At 39.0% G+C, this 21,602-nt stretch overlaps 1 protein-coding gene across 2 annotated transcripts in view; it reads right to left on the minus strand.

Moving 5' to 3' along the window:
• dock1 (dedicator of cytokinesis 1) overlaps window positions 1–21,602 on the minus strand; it is a 594,554-nt gene that overhangs the window by 513,108 nt on the left and 59,844 nt on the right. For both annotated transcript variants that reach the window (XM_060841973.1, XM_060841974.1), the window contains exons 5-7: window positions 21,042–21,138; window positions 13,720–13,868; window positions 3,816–3,951 (exon numbers count right to left, since the gene is read on the minus strand). In XM_060841973.1, the coding sequence (XP_060697956.1) occupies window positions 3,816–3,951; window positions 13,720–13,868; window positions 21,042–21,138 (382 nt within the window). The remainder of the gene's footprint in view (window positions 1–3,815; window positions 3,952–13,719; window positions 13,869–21,041; window positions 21,139–21,602) is intronic.

Below are 21,602 nucleotides of genomic sequence, written 5' to 3' on the forward strand. Positions count from 1 at the left end.
AGTTTTCGATTCCCAACACCCACAAGTTGAAAGAATTCTTCTTCCCCTTGTTGTTGTGGTTCTGTTCGCCGAGCTGGAAATTTGTGTTGCAGACGTTTCGTCCCGTCTAGGTGACATCCTTAGTGCTTGGGAGCCTCCTGTGAAGCGCTTCTGTGTTGTTTCCTCCGGCATTTATAGTGGTTTGTCTCTGCCACTTCCGGTTGTCCGTTCCAGCTGTCCGCTGCAGTGGCCGGTATATTAGGTCCAGGTCGATGTGTTTGTTGATAGAATCTGTGGATGGGTGCCACGCCTCTAGGAATTCCCTGGCTGTTCTCGGTTTGGCTTGTCCTATAATAGTAGTCTTCTTCCCCTTACCATACATTTATGCACCCATCATTAATCTCTCCACCAAAGGATAACGTTTCCTCCTGTCTACTCCCTATGTATGCCCCACAAACTTTAACACATCTCAATCAGAACCCCTATCAATCTCCTCTGCACTAAGGAAAACCTAGCCTGTCCAATTTCTTGACATAACAAACTCTCTAGCCCAGGCAACATTCCTGCAAATTTCATCTGCACCCTATCCCACGCCATCTGATCACTCCTATAATGTGGATTCCGGAACTGCACATAATACTTTGACTGTGGTTCCACAAATGTTTCATACAGTTCCAGCATTACCTCCTTGCTCCTAAACTCTATGCCTTAGCTAATAAAAGCAACTATACCATGTACCTTCTTAACGAGTTAATTCACCTGCATCCACCTGTCCCGATACCTCAAGGGCCCAATGTACTTCTGATCACCAGTGCTTCCCAAAGTCCGACCATTCATTGTCCTTTTCTGTTGGCTTTTATTTACGTTTGCCTGTTACTTTAATGTAAACCCTGATTTTTTTTTTGGTGGGGGATATTACTAACAATCTTCCATTTTCAACTTGTATGAAGTTCAAAACCAGACATCATAAATACAAACCAGCTCTGAAATCCAAGATTTCTGGAAAAAAATATTTACTCAGTGGTGAGAATATTAAATTCTTCATTACATTGTGTAGTTAGGTAATCAGGATAGATGCATTTAAGGGAGAGCTAATGAAGTATCTGAAGGACAAAGTTATAAGGTGATTCATCAAGCAAAAACATCAATGTAGATCAGTCGAGTAGAACAACGTTTGTGTGTGCAGTGAAATTCTGATTTCTGTATAACCTGAACGTCTGATAAATGGACAACAGATAAAACTTACCCAATACATTTTTTTAAATTTATAAAGGCTCTCTCTTTCTGGGATTCAGAGAGATTCAAAGCATTAAAATCCATTCATCTGTAACCAACAATGACCCTTTATCATCAACACATGTAGTTCACAAACCCTTTATATGCAGAAAGAAGGAATGAAAGACTGAAAGAAATAAAAAATTGAAAGAAATAAACATAAGATTAGAGATTCCACAGGATCAATACCCATATCCAAATTCCAATCCGCCATAAGAACGGAAACTGAGGAACAAATTGATATAGTTCCTACAAGGTCCCCAATTGTGGTTCTACTATCATCTAAATGAGTGCTAATCACTTCACAATACTTCAAAATATTTTGAAATGGTTGTGTCTCCGTCTAGCACTGAAGTAGAAGTACTGGATAACATGTTTATATTCAGTACCTTAAGCTGCACAATAATCTAATTTAGGCAGGCTGCTATAAATTTTGTTTTTACAAGTAACTTTTTTGACTTCTCCACATTTGACTACTTAGGACTTTTATACCTATTCATAATCCATACATTCCTGTGAATTTTGAAAGTCAATCAGAAAACAGCAATATCGAAATATTAAAACTGTATTTCAAAAGTAGACATTTAGTTATAGTTGTGTAAACGTGCATTCCTTTCTATTTTACATTAGATTGAGCACAGAATTTGGGAATTAGTGTTGGCATCAATTTTCCCTTACATTTATACATCTAACCCGAAGCTTGTATCTACACTTCCACTGTACCTTCAATTGACAGAAGCAGAACAGACATCATTTTTAACTGCCTGTTTCCTTGAACAGATCACAGCTGTACCTTCATTCAGCTGCAAATTTCCAATTGTTTTAAGTTTATACTTCGCTTTATCTTTTCCTTGGATCTTGAAAAGCTTTCATTTGTCATTTGCTTCTTCAAATTCGTACAAAAACTCTTCATCAGCTTTAATCTTTAACTTAATATCCCATCTGCAATAGCTTAGATTGTTCTTCACAGCTTCTAGTTTACACACTAACTGGGAAGTCACTGTTGGTCTCTTTCCTGATCTTGCATCCATGCTATCACCTTTCCCCTGCTGCTTCTGTAAAACTAGTCTCACTTTCAATTATATCCCAGACACTATCATATCAATTTCTGAATGTATTGATCTTTCTGGCTGCTAGCTTCATCAAAGTTCAATAGCAAATCTTTACCCAGAAATTCATATTTCTGCATTTTACTCAGATCGTAATTATACAACAGAGCATATTGTGGTATATCGAATGTCAATGTATATAACCCTAAGGGACACTGATCCTAGTAAGTCATGAGACGGTCTTCCTGACTTCAGAAAGCAGCAGAATAAACACCATCAGACCATAATTTAGATGATAAATTACGGAATAGGTTTATTAAAAATAGAGCAGCAACAGCATAATAAAATACACATTAAATAGGACAGTCCTTGAATAGAAAAAATAATGAACAAACACAACCCTGTAACACCAGTTTTGGCAATATCATATGTAATATCAGTTTTTAATAACAATAATGATATGTGAGATTTTCACACAGGACTTCAAAGAGACACCCACAATTCTCTAGCTATCATCAGAAAAACTGCTACAGACGTATTTGAAAAATATACATTCCGTTGTCTTCGGAGTTCAATTGGAAACCAAGGATATCTATTATGAAGCTTGCCAACTAAAAATGATTAATGCAAACCCATTTGCTATCTGGCTGTAAACCTTCGTTCATTGAATTAACAGTTCACAAAACAGAGGCAGTCACCATAAGGAATTGTTATCAGTTCAATTTTTTTTGTCAGGATGAATATTAGCAACTAAAAGCCAATTGGTCTCCTCCCAGCCTAGAACAGGATATGCTGACAGAACAAAATGCACAGCACTCAAACTGGAACATTAGATAACTGCAGTTTAATTCTGAAATTAGGATAAAAGAAAACGAACACCCAGCATGGGCAGGTTGAGCATTTTTAATACAGTGTGTTATAAAGAATTTTACGAAGCAATTTCTATGAATGCCTATTGAATATGCGCATTAAGAATTTCATACATCAATAATATGCTCTGAATAAAACCAACTAAAACATTCAAACCAGGACTGCAATTAAATTTAAATGTCGTATAAAGTAGTGGTATCGATCAAGGTTTTCACAGTGGCTTATGGTAATTGAGTGAAATTCAGGGTTGGCACTTAATAGGAAATTTTGCAGGGCATGGATACACTGCCTAAAAAAAGTCAAATTTTGTCTAAATTAGACAAATTACATTAAATTTTTTATCTCAAGCAATTGTCAATCATGCAACATTTCCTTTGCACAATCTTAATTTGTAAAGAGAATGTGGAAGGTTCAGAGAAAACATCACCTTCATCTTCCTTACTTTTCTAAGTACATTGCAAAGTCCAATGTTAAATTAAGGAACAAAAACAAAATGTTTACTGTCAATTTAACAAAACATTTCCAAGTTCTTTAGCACATTATCAAATTTGATGGTCAACATATAAACATTAAAACCCAAAAAAATTTAGACGTGAGCAAATTACATTGGTCTAAATGCAATTGACCATTTGTTTTAATCACCTTTTCTTCCTCGATTCTTTCTTCTATCCGTTTCAATGCCATTTCGTGAGCTCTAAACAGACTAATGGTGCTAGTTTGGTCAGGATCTAAAATATTGCCATCTTCATCTCGCACCACTAAATCAAGATCAAGGATTCTGGAAATTAATCAGAACAGATCTGTAATAAACTGAATGCATCATACATCTCGAAAAGTACTTTCTTAATTCCAGAAAAAGTGAAGACTATGGAAACCTAATGTGACTTTTTTTTGCATAATATGTCTGTACATATGAATTTGCCATAGTCATTCACTTACAGTATGCAACTTTAATCAATTTCGTGGTGTAGGCCCGAGTACATTCAAAAAAATAATAAACATGTTATATTGCTTCATAACACACCAGCAAATCTAGTGATTTATTAAGCATCTTCATTTAAACTCTACCAATTTTTAAACGGTATTTAATAGTATTTGTTCATTCACATCATACTGATTAGGTCAGGAATGGATTTGTTTTGCACCAATAAAATAGCACTTAGTTAATTAGATATTTAAAAGTTCATTGTCATATTTTGGTATGGAGTATTGTTCTTATGGGATGCATTTCTTTCAAAGTACTAATTTAAACACAATGTTTCCCCACATCCAATACATACTGCAGCTTTTTCAGAATCAGAAGTTTTGGTTCTACTGAAGTCTTGCCAAAAGAATAACTACTTTAAAGAACAATTCTGAAGGGAGGAACCACCATTTGATAAAGAAGGAAAAACATCTACTTTAGGGAAAAATATGAACTGTGCAACATTGAGTGGCAGGGCAGATGATTGATCCTATTATTCATATACTGACAATACAGAACAGAAAAGGCCCTTTGGCCTATCAAGTCCATAACATCAAACATACACAACGTACTGGTTCCACTTTTCAGCACTAGGCCCATAGCCTTGAATGTTATGACACCTATAAGCACTCATCCAAATACTTTTTTTTAAGAAGGTTGTGAGGTTGCCCTCCCAGGCAGTGCATTCCAGACCTCTACCAGACTCTGGGTGAAAACAAAAATTTCCTCAAATCCTTTTTGAACGCTGCCTCTCCCTTTAAAAGTGTACCCCCTTTTACAATCCTTTAACTAAGGGGAACAGCTGTTTTCTATCCAACATGTCCATAGCTCTCATAATCGTATATATCTCTAACAGGATCCCTTCAACGTCATTTGCTGTGAAAATAATGCAAGCTTATCCAGCCTCTCTTCAGAGATAAGGTGCTCCATCCCGGGCAATATTCTCGTGAATCGCCTCCATACCCACTATATCGCGATGACCGGAACTACACAGCACTCCAACTGTGCCCTAACCAAACTCCTGTGCGCTCCAACATAACCTCATAATCACTGACAAAGATGTGTCCCATTCTTAATTACTCTATTAACTTTCCCTGCCATATTCAGGAATCTGTAGGCAAGCACCCAAAGATCCCTCTGTCCCTTTGATCTAAGTGTCCTGCCATTCATTGAGTACTCAGTGACTTGTTACTTTTCCCAAGTGATTTATCTCACCGGCTGGTTCTATCTCCTAACCAAAATTCACAAACCTGACTGCCCCAGTTGATCTATTGTCTCGGCCTGCTCCTGCCCCACCAAACACATCTCTAAACACACTGTCCTACATCTCCCCATTCCAGGAACTCTCCTCCAAATTTCAGAACACCACCCTCGCCCTCAACCTCCTCCAAAACTTTCACTTCCCTGGCCCCCAACGCCTCATCTTCACAATGGACATCCAGTCCCAAAACATATCTACCTGCCATGGTGAAGGCCTCCAAACAGAAGGCTCTGTTTCTCCCTGTCCCATCAAACCCACCAGTACCCTTCCACTGACACTCTCGCTCGTTTGGCTGAACTGGTCCTCACCCTTAATAATTCCTCCTTTGAATCCCCCCCACTTCCTCCAGACCAAAGCGGTAGCCATGGGTACCCGCATGGGCCCCAGCTATGCCTGTGTCTTTGTAGGGTACATGGAACAGTCCATCTTCCGCAGCTACACAGGCACCGTTCCGTACTTTTTCCTCCACTACAATGACTGTACTCACGAAGTGGCTGTAAAGTTCATCAACTTCACTGGACCATCTCAGATACCTCCCTCCACTTTCTGGACCTTTCCATCTACACTAACGGTGACTGACTCAACATGGACATCTACTACAAATCCAAAGACTCCCCCAGCTACTTGGACTACATCTCCTCCCACCCTGTCTCCTGTAAAAACGCGACCCCATATTCCTAACTCCTCTGCAGCCACAGCATATGCTCCCAAGAGGGCCAATTCACAGAACATACCAGATGGCTTCCTTCTTCAAAGACCACAATTCGCGCTCCCACGTGGTCAATAATGCCCTCCAGCGCATCTCATCCACTTCCCGCACCTCTTCCCTCAAACACCACCACTCCAACTGCCCCAGGTCCTCACCTTCCACCCCACAAACCTCCAGACACATCATAGTATCCTTCGCTATTTCTGCCATCTACAAACAGACCCTACTACCAGGGAGATAGTTCCTCCCCACACCTATCTGCATTCCGTAAAGACCATTCCCCGAGTGATTCTCTTGTTAGGTCCATGCCCCCAACCAACCCATCCTCCACTCCCGGCACCTTCCCCTGCCATCACAAGAATTGCAAAACCTGCGCCCACACCTCACCCTTTAACTCCGTCCAAGGCACCAAAGGAGCCTTCCACATGAGTCAGCAATTTACCTGCACTTCCACATACACCTCATTTACTGTATCCATTGCTCCCGATGTGGTCTCCACTCCATTAGGGAGTCAGGACACCTACTTGTGGAACGCTTCAGATAACATCTCTGGAACACATGCACGAAACAATCCCATCACCCCGTGGCTGAACACTTTAACTCCACCTCATTCCACCAAGGACATGCAGGTCCTGGGCTGCCTCCACTGCCAAATCCTTACCACCCAAAGGCTGGAGGAAGAATGCTCATCTTCCGCCTTGGGACCCTCCAACCACATGGGATCAATGTGGATTTCACCAGTTTCCTGATTTCCCCTCCACCCACCATATCCAAGATCCAACCTTCCAACTCTGCACCGCCCTTCTGACCTGCCCATCTTCCTTCCCACCTATCCACTCCATCACCCGTTCCAAGGTATCACCTTCACCCACCTATTGCATTCTCAGCTACATTCCCCCCCAGCCCCGCCCCCCTCCCATTTATCTCTCAGCTCCACTGGGCCACCCCCTCATTCCTCATGAAGAGCTTAAGCTCGAAACTTCGATTCTTCTGCTCCGCGGATGCTGCCTGACCGACTGTGTTTTTCCAGCACCACACTCTTCGACTCTGATCGCCAGCATCTGCAGTGCTCAACTTCTTCCATTATCTCAAACTTATCAGGGTGAAATTCCACCTACCACCTATCTGTCCATCAGACCAATTCATCTATATCCTGCTTGAATCCAAAGTCACCTTCCTCACTGCTAGCCACCCAGCCAATCGTTATGTCATCTGCAAATATACTTATCACCCCTCTCATTCCTATCTACAAGAAAAACAAATCAAAGATTAATCAAAAGGAAGAAATTTGAAAAAGAATGGAAAGATGACTAGCCAGAGTTTCTACACGTACTTAAAAAGGAAGAGTTAAATGAAGTAAACTCAATGAAGAAATTATTGGTTCTCTAGAGAGGGAGAATAGAGAGTTAGTAGTAGATAATGAATAAATACTTTGTTTCCATTTTTACTAGATAGGATACAAAAACCATTCCAATGGTTATTATAAATTAGGAGCTGGAAGGGTCAGAGGAATTTAGTAAAATTTCAATTACCGGGAAATAGTACTAAGCAAACTGAAGAATCTGTGGGCTGACAAGTCTACTGATCTGGATGGATTTCATTTGGAGTTGGAACAGAGTGGCTAATGATCTACTAGATGCATTGGTGTTAATTTTCCAAGATTCTTTTAATTCAAGAAAGATTTTGTCAGACTGGAAAATAGCAAACACAAACGTCTACTAAGAGGGGAAGGAGGCAGAAAACAGAAGACTATTCATCAGTTGCACACTTAGGAAATCTCAACATTATTGGGAAGTCTGATTCCAAAGTGAAATCATGTCTGACCACTTTACCTATTATGCTGATAGGGTGAAATGAAATAAAGTGTTTATGCTCCATGTGGCACCAACAAAGGCCAGTGGGTGCAACAACCTGTGTCTACAAAATGTTATGGTTTCAATAATAACCTGAACATCCGTTACACAGATAGCAGATAAAACAAACACTGTACATTTGATGTCAAATTTATAAGACTTCCTCTCTGGGGATTGGAGAGATTCAAGGCATTAAAATCTAACCTACATCAACATGAAGATCTTTTGTCACGAGCATATTCTGCCCTCAAACCCCTTGTGTGCAGCAACAGGGGCTGGGAAAGGAATAAAAGGCTGAAGAAATAAACTCTAGATCACAGAAGCAAAGGATCAATGGTCATACTTAAATTCCAACCATCCATGAAACTAAAAACTAAGCAACAAAACGATACACAAGTCTGAAAGGTTGACTAGACAGATGGAATGTAACGTGGGAAAATGTGACAGAAAATGAAAACACATGAAGAACAACAACAGAAATACCAAAATGCAATGATATTTAGGCAACCTCGATTATCTAAACGACACGGGCAGGGAGTATTTTGTTCGGACATTAAGAGTAAAGATGTGATAAAAACAAAGAACTGCAGATGTTGGAAATCTGAATGAACAACACAGTAATGGAAAAGCTCAGCAGGTCTGGCGACATCTGTAAAGAAAAAATATTCAATGTTTCAAGACCCTTTGTCAAGACAAAGGTCATAGAATCCCTAGCATGGAAGCAGGTCATTCAACCCATCAAGTTCACAGCGATCCTCCAAAAAGAGTATCCTACACAAACTCACCCCTATCCTTTCCCTGTAGCCCTGCATTTCCCATAGTTAGCCCACCTAGCCTGCACATCCCTGAATACAATGGGCAGTTTAGCATTGCCAATCTACCTAACCTGAGCATCTTTGGACTGGGGGAGGAAATCAGAACCCCCAGAGGAAACCAATGCAGGCATCGGGAGAACGTGCAAACTTCACACAGACAGTCACCCAAGGCTGAAATCGAACCCAGGTCCCTGCTGTTGGGAGGCAGCAGTGCTAAACACTGTCACCCCAGGTCAGTGGACTTGAAACATTAACAAAGTACGGATGTTACAATTCAGTTTTCCGGGAAATTGATGGGACCACATCTTGAACACTACATGCAGTTTTGATTGGTTAAAGATGTAAATGCATTGGAAGCATTCAGATGAGACTTACTACATCAAGAACCAAAATTAAAGGGTTGTCTTCTGAGAATAGACTGAACATGCTGGGTGTGTTTCCACCAGAGTTTAGAAAAGGTGATGTGATTGGATTGTGGTGTAAAGATCACTTCATGTTTTGGCCTGGGGACTAAAAATTGGAAGAGGTTTCTTTAAGCTAAGGAAACATGCAAAAAGTTGTTTGCACGTTAATAACAAAAAACATTACAGCGTAGGAACAGGCTTTTCGGCCCTCTAAGCCTGCACCGATCCATGTCCTCCATCTAAATCTGTATCCCTTTGCTCCCTGCCCATTCATGTATGCCTCTAGATACATCTTAAATGACACTACTGTCCCGCTCCTACCACTCCTGCTGGCAACGCATTCCAGGCACTCACCACCCTCTGCATAAAGAACTTTCCATGAATATCTCCTGTAAATTTTTCCCCTCTCACTTTGAACTTGCAATTGAGTCCTCCACTCTGGGGAAAAAAGTTTCTTGCTATCCACCCTGCCTACACCTCTCGATTCCATAGGCCTCAATCAGGACCCCCCTCAACCACCTTCTTTACAATGAAAATAATCCTAATCTACCTCTCCTCACAGCTAGCAGCCTCCATACCAGACAATATCCTGGTGAATCTGCTCTGCACTCTCTCCAAAGCATCCCCATCTTTTTGGTAATGTGGCAACCAGAACTGTACGCAGTATTCCAAATGTGGTTGAACCGAAGTCTTATACAATTGTAACATGACCTGCCAACTCTTGGACTCAACACCTCATCTGATGAAGGAAAGCCTGCAGTATGCCTTCTTGACAACTCTACTGACTTGCATTGCCACCTTCAGGAAACAATGGACTTGAACACCCAGATCTCTACGTACATCAATTTTTCCCAGGACTTTTCCATTTACTGTATCATTCGCTCTGGAATTGCATCTTCCAAAATGCATCACCTCGCATTTGTCCAGATTGAACCCCATCTACCATTTTTCTGCCCAACTCTCCAATCTACCTATATTCTCTTACAGTCCCGTTTACTATCTGCTACTCCACCAATCTTAGTGTCATCTGCAAACTTGCCAATGAGGCAACCTTCCAACATACATACCACAAACAACAGTGGTCCCTGCACAGATCCCTGATCACAGGTCTCCATTTTAAGAAGCTGCTTTCCACTACTACTCTCGGTCTCCTGTTGCCCAACCAGTTCTCTATCCAACTAGCTAGAACACCCTGCTACTTCACCTTCGTCATCAGCCTACCATGGGAAATCTTATCAAATACCTTACTATAGTCCATATATGAGATCTACATCCCTTCCCTCATCAATCAACTTTGAAACCTCTTCAAAGAATTCTATTAGGTTTGTAAGACATGACCTTCCCTGCACAAAATCATGTTGTCTATCACTGATAAGCCCATTAACAAGTTACGGAAACACCTTGTGAATCGTAAATACAATTTTGCCATATTGGAGCAGTGAGAGAAAATTCCAGAAAGATTGGCACCCTTTGTGTACGGGGCAATCCTGACCAGAGATGCCTTTTGATTGGCTTTTCAGCTGGTACCAGTTATTGTGGGTTCAGACTTCTCAGCATAGCAACAACCACTTGACTGGTTCTGGTACAGGAGGATATAGCTTTACGTGTGGGCAATATATCCAGCAAAAAGAAAGTATAAATATCTCTTTTTCTCCCTGTGTATAAGTAGTAAAAGAAAATCTAGCTATTCTCCCTCACCTTTCCTGTGAGAGCTGTTGTGTCTGCAAATCCCCTGTTGAAAGGAAAAAAAAGGAAGAGCAACTTCAAAGACAACGGAAGGGCAAATTGTCAAGCAGTAAATGAAAGTCTCAGAATTGGTGTATCTACAATCGCGTGACATCAGCAAAGATCCATAAGGAATCAAAAGTTTAAAAAAAACTGACATGAATTAGTGCCATCAAACTGCATTCCCCAGATCTTCTTTCTGTCCACTCAATATTCATGTCAATAGCCTGAATGGGAATTTTTGAAAGGAATAAAGTTGAAGTAATTGATTATAGATAACAATCCAACTTGCTTACTTCTTGCCACTGATTAAAAACATTTTGATGATAGTAGTTATTTATTAGAAATGGAAAAAAGCCTCTAGTGGGCATATTCTTTACCCTGAATTGAATACACTGCATAGAATTAGAGCAATTTGGTGGTTTAGTCAAATTTTCACATTTGTGATGACTCCAGGAATAGTGGGGCTTGATTTCCAGTGCACTATTCATGAGAGTCATGGCAGTGGAAAAGATGTTACCACTTGTGCATGAGTCTAGAATCAGACAGCACTATTTTAAAATTCAGAGTCACCATTTAGAAGAGAAATAAGGAGCATTTTTTTTCTCTCTCTGATGGTTTTGCAACTTTGAAACTTAAGATGAGGGCATTAATATTTGTAAGACATACACATATACATTCCCTCGCCTAACAAGAATCTAAGGTTATTGGGGATAGATGGGAATGTGGAATCTGAAAGACAGATTAGCCATGATAATGGTTGAGTATACCACACCTGCGACTTGAAATGCTTGGAAGGCTACAGCGTGGGTCACTAACCGTAAGTGTAGCAGTGACGAAAATGGTGGAAGATAGATCTTGATATTAGACACCCCGTGACTATTCGTCAGATCTAGAAAGATGTTAGAGATGAAATACGTTTGAAGACGGGGCAGGGCAGACAAGGACAGATCGTTACAGGGTGAATGTTTCTACAGATTGAATGACAGGATTAGTTGGGTTACAGGTAAAAGGGAGGAGAATAGCACTAAAGTCAGAATGCTCATTCGGAGAGCTGGTGTAAACAGTATGAGCTGAATAGTCCCTTCTGCAATATAAGCATTTTGATTCTGTAATTCCAGGGCCTAACAGAATGGAGACAAGACAAGGATACAAAACATATGCCTAGATGAGGCGGGCCTCTGACTGAAAGAAAAACTAAGCAAGCAAAGAATACAGAAAAATGGAGCAGAGATTACGGATTTAATTTCTTGAACTCAGTAGTAATCCTGGATGTCCACAAAGTATCTAAAAAAATTTATAATTTGTTTCTCAAACTTACTGGAATAGTGCAATCAAAGATTGCATGGCTGAACTAATTTGGGTGGAGGTGGAGGAGACAGCATTGGAGGAATAATTAATATTAATTTGGAAAAGCTTTGTGAGCCTTTGTATACGTGCACACAAATAGCTATACATGTTATATATACATATATTTATTTTACAGCTAATAATTGCCTTGATTATCTACGAGGTCGTAAATGGAGTCAAGTATATAAAAAGAATATTTAATTACAGTGTCATCATCAACTAGTACTTTAATTCAGGTGAAATGAAACCTGATGTTCCTTTGGGGAGTCTGAACAAAAGGATTAGTACTGTAAAGAACACAAAGAACTTCACAAGTGTTTTGCTGCAAATATGATTGATACAATGAATACAAAAATTTTCTGTTACTTAATTGGCCTTATTACAGCGAACATTAGTATTTACCCCTCTAAACCAATATTGAGAGCTCATTAATTTCACCAATTAAACAACGTGATAGGTAATTGTCGGTTTAAATCTATAAATGCCATGGTTGTCCACGTGTGGCACATAAAAAGACTAACGTGAATAATTTTGAAATCACATCTGCAGCACTGTCACAGATCTTCCAAGCAAATTTATGGTACAAAGCAGCCTATTATGCAGTTTTGCCACGAAAGGCACTATTGTCATAAAATTATTCATCTGTTCTTTCCATATTTCTGAAGGTCACTATACTATTGGGACATGAGCACTTCAAAGATGGTTTCAAAATGAATAGAAATTTGCATATACATTTTAGAAAAGAGCTATAAAGATAAGCAACTAATGCACACATTTACATACAATGTGAAGCTGAAATGTATACATTATTAATGTGATGATTAAGTGAGAGGTAAAGTCCAACTTTAATGATTACTAATATAATTTTCAGTCAAAACTTCATACCTCATCACCCCACCAATAAAAACAAATTGTAATCAATGATTCGGTCAAGATTTCCAAAATGAAAACAAGCAATCTGAATGCTGCCATGAGCACTCAGGCTTTTACCAAGAGCATAAAGAACATTAATTATTCTTCTTTGGCACAGAGCAATCAAAAATAAATGTCAAAAGGTTTTGCTGACACAGGGTTAAGGTTAAAGGAGGCAGAGGGTAGTGTCAAGTACAAAAGCACCCAAATTGAGAACAATTAATTGATACCCATTCCTCAAAGTTACATTAGACAGTAGTAAGCAAATTTGTCACCCAAATTCCTACAGTCTTTTGTCAATTGAAATGAATAGTGAACATATACTCCTTAATTACCAAAATGTACCTGAATATTTATCATTGCTGATGGATTTCAGTGCACTTCAATTGCTCTACATAATAAAACATGGTCAGAAAAATAAGCATTCCATTTAAATTAAATAGACAAACTAATGCTTAAATTACTGAATTAACAATCAGCAACATAAATATTTCATAGGTTAAAATAGTCTGATATGAAGAATAGTTATCTGGATATATTTTATTATGCAGACCTGTTGCCGTAATCTATTTTGGCAGTGACTTTCTGCTTCAGTTCCTTCAGCTCATCTTGTGGGAGTGTTCCTGAAAGTATCTGGGAGCGCCATTCAATAAGATCATACATCATATGTCTAATTCGGCTGAACATCTCTTTGTTGTCATTCTAAAGGAGAAGATATTTGAATAGAAAATTAAATACATGGAAAACAAGCAGTGTTTTTCAAAACCATTCTTTATTAGATTTAACATTACTACTTAACAACTTCAGCTTAACTGAATACTGATCACTTGAAGCTCAGAGATGTTTACCACAAAACCTTGTTCTACAAATTACATTTTTCTGTCAAGCAGGAACTTCAAAATTGACACAAGTCATACATGTCATGGCAACAGACAATTATGTCAGCAGAAAAGGTAGATCCAGGAGTTGTGGTCTACTTCAATCCAATGAAACAGGAACATAACATATTTTATTTAGAATTTAAGCAGCTTGAGGGGGGAGGGGGAGAAGAGATTTAAAAGCAGACAAAGGATAGTAACCTCTAGATTAGTGCACAGAAGAAAATGGCAGGTTAAAAAATGGTGAGAGGCATATACAGGAGAGGGGGAGCTTCAGATTTGTAGAATATTGTATCGAATTTGTGGTCAAATGAACCAATGCAATTTGTACCTGTTGCATCTGATAAGTTGGGACTAATGTCTTGCAGGCAGTTTTAGGCCCCCTTGTGGCACAAAAGTTTATATCCCTATCCTAGAGCCAAGAGGCCAGGGTTCCTGTCCCAATTGCTCCAGAGGTGTGTAATAACATCTCTGAACAAATCAATGAGAAAAACAAAGTCTTTTTTTTAGAAAGCGGAGTCAGGTTTACAAGATTCTTGTGTTAACGAGATCGTGTCCCTACCCCTGAATCGAGACCAGGTTCAAGTCCCACCTGCTTCAGAGGTGTGTAATAGCATTGCTGAATAGGTCAATGAGAAAAATAGATGCAGGCCTGATTACAAGTGCTGTAAAGGAATTTGTACACAGTATTTTTGAAAATAGAATTAAGCAACACAGAGGAGAAGATTGATATTAAAAATAATAATGTTGGATGGAAACAGCAAAAATAGAGAAATCTAAATTTACATTTGGAGTGCATATGTGTATCTGCACAAAGTGTAATTAATCAATTTGGTCAGTCGCAGGTACAACTGCTAAGTGGAATGAGCATTTGTGATCATGGAAACAGTGTCAGAGACTTGGGACAGAAATATAGAATTTACCTGAATACTTATCCGGGGGGGAAAAAAAGTTGCCCACTCACCCATCCGCCCAGTCATCTACCAACTCACCCCAAAAACCTGAGAGCCTTAAAAAGCTACCCAAATATGGCAACTCATGTTCTAAAAAGAGTGGTATCACCCCTCTTTGACCACTGGGGATCAGAAGTCCTGGCTGAAAAATCACAAAGGTCAGGTCACAGAAGTCTTAGTGACCAGTGGCAATGCGTGCAGCACACCATCAATGCTGACCAGAAGATCCGGCCAGTAAGGTGCAGATGAATTCACCAGATGAATTCCAATGTGCAGAAGAGTGCAAATTTATGCACTTTGACAGGAATAATGCACAGAGATATGAAGGGGACAGGGCACAAATCTTTGAAGATGTTGAGCGATTAATGAACATATAGGGTCTTTGGGTTTATAAAATAGAGGCAACAGAACACAAAGGCTTGCAAGTTATGTTAAAATGATATGAAGCATTAGTTCAGTACCAGTTGAAGTATTAAGTATCAAGCTTTGGAGGGTGTAGAAGGCATTTACCACTTTTGCTGTAGGGGTGAAGAGACACTAGAGGTACAATTACATGGATAAGCTAAAGTTGCTGGGATTGCCCTCTGTAAAGCATGAACTGGAATGGGAAATGGTGTTTAAAATCATGAAAGATTTAGACAAAATAAATTACTCTCAGCATCTGAAGTAGGAAGAATTAGAGGTAAATATTTAAGGAAACTGGCAAAAAAACTAATGGTGACTTGAGAAAAGGCCTTTTGATACACAAGAGGTTAGGATTTGGATTGCACTGCTATTAAGTTGGTGGAAATAAGCTAAATAGCGGGAAACAGTAACAGATTCAATGGCAAAGTGGATAAATATTGATGAAAAACCAAACTATTGGGATTTTGAAAAAATAGAGGAGCAGGAATGACTAAATTTCATTTTGAAGGAGCTGGCAAGACTGCCTGGATCAAAGAATCTCTCCTTATGTGTTTTTTTGTTAGGATTTACATCCAACCATGACAGTAAAACGTGGCTCACATGTGGAACCGCAGGAAGTAGGTAAGATACTAAATGAGTATTTCATGTCTGTACTTACTCTGGAGAAGGATATGGGGGCTAGAGAAGCTGGAGAAATAAAATGGTGATATCTTGACAAGTGTCCACATTACAGAGGTAGTGGTGCTGGATACCTTAAAAAGCATAAAAGGTGCATAAAGGCCCAGAACCTGATCAGCTGTATCCCAGAACTTTGTGGAAAATTAGGGAAGTGATTGCTGGGCCCTCGGCTGAGATATCTGTACCATCGATAGCCACTGGTGAGGTATCGGAGGCCTGGAGGATGGCTATATGGTACAATTATTTAAGAAAGGCTGCAAGGAAAAGCCAGGGAACTATAGACTGGTGAGCCTTATGTCAATGGTGGATATGCTATTAGAGAGTATTCTGAGGGACAAAATCTTTGGAAAGGCAAAGAAGGATTAGGCACTGTCAATATGGTTTTGTGCATGGGAAGTAGTGTCTCACTAACATGATTGAGTTTTTTGAAGAAGTGACAAAGATGATTGATGAAGGCAGAGTGGTGGGCATTGTCTACATGGACTTTAGGAAGGCATACAATAAGGAGTGTGTTTATTGGGAATGTTGTGTATATTCGGAACAGCATACTTAAGTCTTGCTTGGATAGACTAAGTTCTCAAGGGGTTCTTTATTCTGTTCTTTGTGTTTCATTGCGTAATTTTGTGAATACATTTTTGTCTGTTTTAAAATCTAGTAGTCTACCTGGCTAACTTAATTGGGATAACTTTAACTGTACACTTACTGAAACAAATTACAAAGTTATGGTCTAGGCTGCCTACTGAAGAGTGTTTTGAGTGGTCTGGCTTTGTCCATAACGTTATATAAATGATTTGGATGTGAATAATGGAGGAATGGAAGTTTGCAGATGACACCAAAATTGGTGGTGTAGTGGGCAGTGGGCAGTGAAAAAGGTTATCTCAGAGTACAATGGGCGCTTGATCAGTTGGGCCAATGGACCGCGTACTGGCAAACAGAATTTAACTTAGATAAATGTGTGTTATTGCATTTTGGCAAGACAAATCAGGGCAGGAGTTATATATTTAATGGCACGGCCCTAGGGAGTGATACCGAACAAAGATACCTTGGGATACAGGTTTATAGTTCCTGACAGTGGAGTCACAGGTAGACAAAGTGTTTGATACTCCTGCCCTTATTTGTCACTACATTGAATATAGGAGTTACTGGTCATTTGTGGCTGTACAGGACATTGGTTACGCTATTTTTGAAATACTGTATGAAATTTTGGTCTCCCTGCTACAAAAAGATGTTATTAAACTTGAAAGGGTTCAGAAAAGATTTGCACAATTTTGCCGGGATTGAAGGGTTTCAGCTACAGGGACAAGCTGAAAAGGCTGCGGCTGTTTTCCCTGAAGCATCGCAGGTTGAGGAGTGACCTTATAGAAGTTTATAAAATCATGAGGGGCATGGATTGGGTGAATAGACAAGGTCTTTGTCACAGTGTAAGGGAGTCCAAAGCTTGACGGCAAAGGTTGAAGGTGAAATGGGAAAACGTTTAAAGGGACCTAAGGGCTCATTCCATACATGCACTACACTCCCACTATTTAGTTTATTTTCATCAACTTAATGAGCTGTCAGAGGAAGTGGTGGACGCTGGTACAACATTTAAAAGGCATCTGGATGGGTATATGAATAAGAAGGGTTTAGAGGGATATGATAAATGGGACTAGATTAATTTAGGATATCTGGTCAGTATGAACAATTTGACCCAAACACTCTGCTGTATAATGCTCTGCATATCATTCCATGAAAAAGTTTGGATAGACAAGATGGAATTGACAAAAACCATGCCCAACATATAGAGCTACAGTAATTATTTTCATGCTGTACAGAATATTACTAGATTCTTAGCTGCCTTCCAACTAATGGTCTCTTGCTACATTTCAAAACAGATTGTGGCTGAATTATATACAGAACAACTTCAGATTATCCGAACTTCAGATTATCCGAACTAGATCTCAAGTCCCTGCACATGCATTTCAATTGAAGTAGGAGAATTCTATTCCTCATCCATTTAATGGATCACTTTATAAAATACGCTCACACATTTCGCTTCTGTTGCTTTTTCTCCCATTATCTCATGATGACTCCTTTTTATTCCCAAACAAAAAGTAGCGCAACATCTTTCAGCTGACAAGAAAATATAAATGTATCTTTTTTGATGGGGGAGAGCAAATCGTAGTGAGTTAGCATACATGAAAATAAACAGGAAGAAATCTTGAAGGGAGGAAACATGAGGAAAACATTACCTCCCTTAAAAAAAACATTGATGAGAGGATGGAAACTGAAGTCAGCAAAAAAAACTTCCCTCTCTCTCGTGTTTTCCGTGTATTTTGTGCTTCTCTCTCTAAGGGCTCTGCGGTCGCTGAGCAGGGAGGGACAATGCTGCGTTAGTCTGGATGGCGGGACGACACCAAACAGAAAAATGCCAGCTACTTTCGAGAACCGGGATAAAACAGGAAAATATCAGCAAAACATTTCACAGATTACAGATTGATTTCATTTGTAAAACGTGATGAATTTTTTAAGCAATATCCAGTGTTTGTGCACATTTTATCGACTGAATGAGATAAAAACTCCGTAAACATTTTTTTTTAACCAAAATATGTTCAGTATGGCTTTGTTTGCAATCAGGTCAGTTATCCGAACAGTCAGTTATCCGAACAAAATACTCTCCGCCCATCTCGTTCAGACAATCGAGTTTGCTCTGTACATATACTTGCACCAATATCTAGTTTTGAGAAATAGATTTAGAGATAAGGAAACAAAAGGTAACATAGGTTATCTAGCAAGCAGTCACACCCAAAGCAAAAGCAGACGGGAATGTGACAATAAATGTATTGTATGCTGCAAAATTGCAACGACAAAACATGTGTGTCCAGAAATGATAACTGCTATCAATCTGACCTACCTCAGTTTCAAGAAATTACACTAAACCCACACAAAAATGACATTCTTGGCAATTATGCAATTATCCCTCTCATGTATTCCTTACAATCAAGGATCCTATTTATAGTGAAGCAGGACTGAAAAGATTGCCTGAGAAAGGTTGACTCATAACAACCTTCCTAGCAGGGTGGTTTAACATTCTCTTTACATCCTTGCAGACTGTACGAAACTCCTGTGGTGCTTTAATTAAAGTTCTTGAGCAAGATTGAAAAAAAAATGAAGGAACAAGAAAAGCAAAACAATATTCAAAATTCAAGAAAAAAGAACAAATGAGACACAAAAGCATTCAAGAAACAGGAGTTATGTTTAATGCCAGACCATTTTATTTTCAATGCATTTTCGAAGTCTCATTCATGGGTGTGGACATCACTGGCAAGGCAGCATTAGTCATCCATCCCTAGTTTTCCTTGGGAAGTTTATGGTGAGCTGTCAGTTGGATTGTTCAACTGGTGTAGGTATATCCGAACTGCTATTAGGAAGGAAGTTCCAGTATTTGGACCCAGACAGATCCATGGAGTGGAAGAACATTGAATAACAATAAAAAATAGAGGGTAAAATTCTAAATGGAGTCTTGGATCAGAAGGACCTGGGTATATATGTTTGAAAATTACATAGAGCAACGTACAGTACAGAAAGTAAAGCAACCAATATCCTTGGTTTCAACAACAAGGCATAGAGTATAGAGGTTAGAGATATTGAACTTGCATTAGATATTTGTAAGACTTCAGCTGAAGTATTGTCTGCAATTCTAGGTACCACAATATTTAAAGAATTTGAACGCATTGGAAAAAGTGCATAGGCCACTTACATGGATGGCTCCAGACATGACAAACTTAATTTATGAGGACAGACTGAAATTGGGAGCGCACTCTGCAGAGATGGCAGCTAGCAGGAAATATGATAGAGGTTTTCAACATCACGAACAGCAGTTGATACAGACAAACTGTTCTGGTATATAAAAGACCAAGATTTAAAATGATGTGCAAAAGCAGTAAAGATCTAGTAAAGCTAAACTGTTTCTTTGAATGAGTTAGAATATGGATTGCATTGCCTGGAGGTGGAGGCAGGTTAAATTGAGGCATTGAAAATGCATTAGATGATTATTTTGGATAAAATAATGTGCAGGAGTATAGCAGAAAAGCAAGAAACTGGCATTAGTTAATAACACTCACTAGTTATAGAGCCATAGTTAAGTACAGCATGGAAACAGAATCGTACTCCCCTCTCCCCCCCACCAAGATTGATTGGTTGTATTTGGTCCAGATCTTACAACATATGGACATATATTGCTTTGGTATGTAAGGAATTGCAAATGGCATTAAACGTTGTGCAATCTTCAGCAAGCATTTCCACTCTTGACCTTCTGATGGAGGGGAAGTCCTTGCTGTAGCAGCTAAAACTGAGACACTACACTCAAACTCCTGCAAAAGTTTACAGAAGCTGAGTACACTTACATCCAACAACCATCTTCCTGTGCTAGATGTTACAAAAACCGGTGGAGCTCTCTACCACCCAACAGTGCCTCACCCTAAGTTTCGCATGTTTTGCTACATTTGAACTAAGGCTGTAATGAGGTTGGATGTCTAGAAGCCTTAACAGAACAAACTGAGCATCAGTGACGAGGGGCTATTGCTGTGCAAGTGTTACTCTAGGACTGTTGACAATGTCCTCCCTCACTTTGGTCATAGATGAGAGGAGATTAATGGGGCAATAATTGGCTGAATTAGATATGCCCACACCAAGGTTAGGAATGGTTGCATTATGAAAAAAAATTGGTTTATCATAATACTCTACCCAACAGTGCTCAAATTGAGGTATGAAGGAGAATAAACAGGAAAAACAAAGCCAGAAATTTCAAGCAAGTGTTTGATCTCGAGTTCACCTGGTTGAAATTTAGGAGCACTAAGTTAACGTCAAATATGAAGACAGCAGTCATCATGGAGCTGAAGTGTTTCAATGATGTTAAATATAATAAACAGCTTAAAACATACAAGTGTAGAAAAAAAATGCTTAGAATATTGTAGTTCACTCACAACATACAACTGACGCCATATACTTGACCATTCTCGAAGAGTTGTAGTGACTTCCTGAACCAATGGAAGCTCATTTGGTATAACAGTTTCATGTTGCCTTCAATTAAATACAAAACAGGATGATTATATTCAAATTGCCAACTTACTTTCTTCAGAAACTTTGTTCCAGCAACAAGCGATTTCATGGGTTATATGTGCATATTACAAATTCTGATAGTGTGTAATTCCTTTCCACAAATTCATTCATCGAGTCAGAATTAATTTTTCTAACATTTAAAACTGAAGATACCAATATCGACATATAATTCAATTTCCTTAAGTAACCTGATAGCTGACACTATTTAAAGTCAAACAAAGCACACAAGTACACATTCAAAATAAGACATTAAAATCAAATTCAGATTGAAAATAAATTTCAATACTGCATTTAACTCACATATCAAATTAATTCATGCCTTTTCATTCCTAGTGGAAGATCTTAGCCTTAATCAAAAGCCTGGGCTTAATCTCTGTATTTTTACATTACAATAATTCAGGAAAATGGTTTTTAAAATTCTTATG

The sequence above is a fragment of the Hemiscyllium ocellatum genome, chromosome 22 (assembly GCF_020745735.1).
Source record: "Hemiscyllium ocellatum isolate sHemOce1 chromosome 22, sHemOce1.pat.X.cur, whole genome shotgun sequence".
Lineage (NCBI taxonomy): Eukaryota > Metazoa > Chordata > Chondrichthyes > Orectolobiformes > Hemiscylliidae > Hemiscyllium > Hemiscyllium ocellatum.